The sequence below is a fragment of the Orcinus orca genome, chromosome 14 (assembly GCF_937001465.1).
Source record: "Orcinus orca chromosome 14, mOrcOrc1.1, whole genome shotgun sequence".
Taxonomy (NCBI): Eukaryota; Metazoa; Chordata; class Mammalia; order Artiodactyla; family Delphinidae; genus Orcinus; species Orcinus orca.
Window position 1 is genome coordinate 46481436 of NC_064572.1, and position 5537 is coordinate 46486972.

A 5537-nucleotide genomic window follows, 5' to 3' on the forward strand; every position below is an offset into this window, starting at 1 on the left:
TATTTGCTCCTTGTCTCAGAACTCTAATTACACATTTAGTCTCTGCTCATGCAGCGGCTCAACGCAAAACCCCTAAACACCCGAGGCTTTATCAACTCATTTCTTCCCAACACTTTGCTTCAGAACCCTGGATTCCCCCTGTCCTGGCTCAGGGGCCGGCTTCACCAACCTGCCATCCCACGCCTGGCTAATCTGAGTGGCCGTTTGGTGCTCTCGGCCCCCGCTCTACATCCGCGAACAAGTCGGCATCTCTGGCTCGGGGCCAAACAGGAGGGACCTGAGCGCCCAGCGCGCACCAAGACCCGCAGAGCCCGAGCGGCCGGTCGCATCGCCGAACTACGTTTCCCACAGTACTCGGCGAAGCCGGGGCCGCCGAGGTGCGGCCCGCCCCCGCTCAGGCTCGCGCAGAGCCTCCTGGGAGTTGTAGTCCGGGCCGCTCGCGCCGGCGCTGCTGAGGGCTCGGTGTCGGCCTTTGTCTGTCTGCGGGCGCGCGCCGCTGCGGTGAGTGAGGCCGCCGGCCGGGTCCGTACGCCCGAGCGAGGCTGGGCCCCGCCTGCAGGCCGCGGTCCCTGAGCCCCCTGCGGCCTTGAGTAGGCCTGGCCAGCTTGGACTCCCCAGGGCAGCCAGCTGCGTGGGGAGAGGTCTGCGGCCCGCAGGAAAAGGTCCAGCTGGACCAGAGAAAGGGGTGCTGAGGCCCAGCGCGCAGGGCCGGCCCGGGGGTTTGGGGGTGGGGGCAGACGTGAGGCGGGAAGGGAGAGTCTGTCGGTAGGAGCAGGGGTCCCTCCGCCGCACAGCACGGCCGGGTGTGGAGCAAGGCCCTGCACCCCTAGACGCGGGAGGGGGAGACCACAGGCAGGTGTGCCCCGGGGCCCGCGGGGAGGGTTTCAGAAGACGCACAGGAGAAAGTGCAGTCTCTCTGAGGTGGGTGAAAGGGAGAAAGGACAAACTTCGTTGGGTGGAGAATAGGAAAGGACAAAGTGGATTCAGGTGTGCAGAGAAAATAATCACCCCTCCCCAGAATCTCCTAATCCTTAAACTATTCCTCAAGAAAGCAACAATCCTAGTCCTCTGCTGTGGACTCTCAACTTTAGGCCTTAAACCTGTAGGTCATGTCAGAGGCCCTTCACATTTGGTTCTTTTATTCTCCCAAGAGCTACTTGATAATACAGTGTTATCAGACTATTAAGTAAGTGAGGAAATAGGGTCAGGGCTGTTTGGTTACTTGCCCAGTGTCATTTAAGGGGAGAGAAGGGTAATCCAAGTCTCTCATGGCCTAATTCTGAGCTCTTTCCACAGGATATAATGGCCTTTCTGATAGGAAAAGCAATATTTTCTACTATAAAGTGACTTTATCCAAAATCTTCAGGAAATTGATTCCTCAGATTTGTGGAATCTAGGGAGAAAAATACAACTTCCCTTTATTAATCAAGGAGGTTCCTGAGACACAGCTGAGCTGTTTCCTGTTGAATATCTCACAACATGTGGAGAGGCACAGCTGTAAGTGCTGCCCACACGTTCTGACCAAACTATTTGCTGGACTAACCAGAGACAGAGTCCAACCTCAGGTAGCAGGTACCTATATACTTTCCACTGACTCTTGATGGATGTGTGGTTGAGCAGTAACACCTTCCACTTCCAAGTGAACGGTGTTGTAGTGTCCTGACACTCTGATAGGGCATCGCTTTGTGTCTTGTACTGCAAATTGGAGCTGAGTCCTCCAAATAAAGAGTTTAAATGCCTCTCCAGTCATCAAAACATGCAGCAGAAAGGGCAGTTGTCAAGAAGACCAGGTGTTTGGGTTAACAAAGAATTGTAGTATCACACTGCTATTTCATTAAATCAGGAGGCCAGCATTTTCATGGGACATAGTAGAGGGAAACAAAGATTATACATTGGACCACTGCATAAATAAAGTGTAAGTATTCAGTAATTAGGGTCCTGAAATAAGAATATTCCCCCCCCAATACAAAAGGATAATGTGGAACACGAGGATTCCTAGGATCTGGAAGAATAGTAAGGTCTGGTCAAGCTCTGTTCCATTCTATTTCATTTTATAAGAATTCTCACCAGCTTTTTAGTGACGAGAAAGTAGAGAATTGTCTGGACATAGGCTTTGGATCCAAAAAGTCTTGGATTTGAGCCTTTGCCTCACCTTGACTCCTTACTGGCTCTGGGAATAGGGGCAAGTTACTTACCCTAATCGGTGTGCCTTGGGCTTGGTTTTGGAGTCTGAAGTAGGTCTTTTTTTCTCCGAGAATTGGCAAGTATTTATAGTTCCTCAGAACTGGTATTCTCATACCGTGAAGCATCTGGAGCCTCCTAAGAAGTGCCAAAAGGAAATATGAAATCTCTTGTTCTGTCCTAATAACCTAGAGGGGACTGGAGAGGAGAGCTGGAGCCATTTCAATCATAGAATCAATCATGATGGCTGAAATTTTTTTTATATTCTGAATTCCTTTGGAGGCTTGGAGGATAGAATAGCAGGCTGTTAGGCAGGGGAAGGAAGTGGACGATTCCAATCACATGCTAAGGCTAAGCTAAGGTACAAATAGGATGGACCATTATCTTGGCACTGGCAAGAAGAGATACTTGTTTGCTTTATGTCTTCTCTGCTTTCCCACCTCCTGCTTCCTCCTGGACTCATTTATAAGTGGTCATGGTACCTTTTGGCTCATTTTGCAGTTACATTGTAGGTGACTGACATTACATCAGGCAATCAAGATTTCCTCCATTCACTCATACCCCAAACTGGAGCTCCTGTTGACTTTATTCTCCTCACTTATCAATTCTCCTGTCCTTTCCTGTTTGTTTTTGTTGTTCTGTTTTGTTTTTGTTTGTTTGTTTTTCCCTCCCCAGGTACTCAAGAACAGCCCATGGAAGAATCATATGAAGAGGTGGTGATTAAGGTCATACAGCAGGACTGGACATGTTTGGATTTCCAACAGCTACTCTGCTGGACTGTCATGGAAGATATGCCCAGAATGTAGCATTTTTCAGTGAGTCAGTTGATTGCTGGGATGCCCTCAACTCATAATAATCAGTGTCCCTGTTCTCAGCACTAGTCAACAGGCTGAGGATGCAGAGAAGATGTTCCTTTGGTGGAGCTCACCGTTTCTAGGGATTACAGGGAAAGCCTACAAACTGGAGTTAGAAATAGTAGAAACAGAGCACAACAGTCTTGATATGGAGGTAGTCTCTGAGAGAATGAATGAGCAGTTTTAAATCTCAGCATAATCATTGAATAACAAGTTGAAATCTCCCTAGGATGACTCCAAGAAAACTATTATTAGTGATGAATGGACCCATACTTAAAGTGCAGTAGAAGCCTCATATGCAGGGCAATACTGGAGAGTACTGTCAATATCTGCATAGGAAGTGTTGAGAATAACTTCCAAACCAAAATAGACTTCAGTTCCACCATAGCTTAGCATATTGAAATAGCATGGATTTTAAAGGGAAAAATTCCTTGGATCAGATTCTGTGATAGCCCTGACTTGATCTGTGTTATCAGACAAGTTATTTAACTTTCTTGTGCTCCAGCCTCTTCATCTGTAAAATGGGACAATAAGCTCTGTCTTGCAGGGTGCAGGGATTAGAATTAATAGATGTAAAGTACCAAGGATTCTGCTACATATATTCTGATATCATGGAGCTTACTCCACTGTTAGGAGAGCAGACTAGAGCAGAAGTGGATTTCTCATGAAACTAATGAAACAAGGTTCAGGATCTTTCCCTTACACTGGTCTCTTCAAGGCCTTGTCCCTACTTTTATACTGTTTCTTAGTGAAATCCATCCAAAATTTCAAAGCTTTAGGCCCTACACAACCTGGATCCACACCTGTTTTGGTGTCAGAACTTGGGTATGGCACTAATTTGATCGTATATAGTTTTCTTAATTTTTCTGAGCCTGTTTTCTTATCTTTAAAATGGAAACAACCATGTCTATACACAATACTATTTGGGAGGCTAAATTAAACTAAATTTAGAGGCAGTACACTGCTATGGAGCATGCCTGAATCCCAAGTCTATGCTTACCTAGCTGCACAATCTTTGACAACCTCCCTATACTTTCACTTTCTTAACTGTAGCAATAGATTGTTTTCAGGATTAAATTATCTATGCAAAGTTTATAGTATAATATCTGGCACATTATAAGCACTCAAAGCATTGTTTCTTTTTTCCCTGTTCTTCTCACTCAGCATATTGGTGCCTCTTACATGACTTCCCTCTCATTTTACCAGATGTGATGACAGAAGCCCACCACAAATATGATCACTCTGAGGCCACAGGATCCTCAAGCTGGGATTTCCAGAATTCTTTCAGAAGAGAGAAGCTGGAACAAAAATCCCCAGATTCTAAGACACTACAGGAAGATTCACCTGGAGTGAGACAGAGGGTCTATGAGTGCCAGGAATGTGGAAAATCCTTCAGGCAAAAGGGTAGTCTAACGTTACATGAGAGAATCCACACTGGTCAGAAGCCCTTTGAGTGTACCCACTGTGGAAAAAGCTTTAGGGCCAAAGGCAATCTTGTTACACATCAACGAATACACACAGGAGAGAAGCCTTATCAGTGCAAGGAGTGTGGGAAAAGCTTTAGTCAACGAGGTAGTCTGGCCGTTCACGAAAGACTCCACACTGGACAGAAACCCTATGAGTGTGCTATTTGTCAGAGAAGCTTCAGGAATCAAAGTAACCTCGCTGTTCACAGAAGAGTTCATAGTGGTGAGAAGCCCTATAGATGTGATCAGTGTGGAAAAGCCTTCAGTCAGAAAGGAAGCTTAATTGTTCATATCAGAGTCCACACAGGCCTGAAACCCTATGCCTGCACACAATGCAGGAAGAGTTTCCACACCAGAGGGAATTGTATCCTGCATGGCAAAATCCACACAGGAGAGACACCCTATCTGTGTGGCCAGTGTGGGAAAAGCTTCACTCAGAGAGGGAGTCTGGCTGTGCACCAGCGAAGCTGCTCACAAAGGCTCACCCTATAACCACTCTCATCAAAGGAAGTTCTCTTTATGAATTAACAGCATAAAATCCCCTGAGGTTAAACAACCTATTCAATTTTACAGAATGAATGGAGACTCCTTCAGAAAGACCATCATTGGGTAGAGCAAACTGACTTTTCTCCCTTCCCCCAAATGAATATCAAAAATAAATGTCTTGTTTATTATCGTTATCATGTATGATTCATAATTTGTCCACTTATTTTGACCTAATTTCCCAAGGTACCACCATTAATCTAGTACACAATTGGAGATTTATGTAGCATATAGATTTTAAATTTGCAATTGACACCATCAGCCTGTTTTAAAAAGTCAGCCTCTTACCAATCCCAAGATTATTTTCTTCTCTACATATTCAAATTAATCTTGTTTTGCATTCAAGACCACTGGGCAGAATTCATGAGGCAAATCTAATAATCCTCATATTGAATATTATCTGAATGGTAGTCTCAACAGCATATTCTAACAAATCACCCACGTTCATAGCAGAGGCCCTAGCCTTTCCTTACAAAAATAGGATCCCTTCCAA

At 45.5% G+C, this 5537-nt stretch overlaps 1 protein-coding gene across 6 annotated transcripts; it reads left to right on the top strand.

The window, feature by feature from the left end:
• The first annotated feature begins 367 nt into the window (after positions 1 to 367).
• ZNF32 (zinc finger protein 32) lies at positions 368 to 5181 on the top strand. 6 transcript variants are annotated; one of them, XM_033412129.2, is made up of 3 exons: positions 368 to 501; positions 2857 to 2996; positions 4200 to 5181. In XM_033412129.2, the coding sequence occupies exons 2-3, from the start codon at positions 2927 to 2929 to the stop codon at positions 4991 to 4993; spliced, it is 864 nt and encodes a 287-aa protein (XP_033268020.1). In that variant the 5' UTR covers positions 368 to 501; positions 2857 to 2926; the 3' UTR covers positions 4994 to 5181. The 6 variants fall into 6 exon arrangements, with proteins under 6 accessions (XP_033268020.1, XP_004283418.1, XP_033268017.1 ...); XM_004283370.3 differs by having other exon boundaries at positions 4242 to 5181; XM_033412126.2 differs by lacking the exon at positions 368 to 501 and adding an exon at positions 508 to 1915.
• The last annotated feature ends 356 nt before the right edge of the window (positions 5182 to 5537 follow it).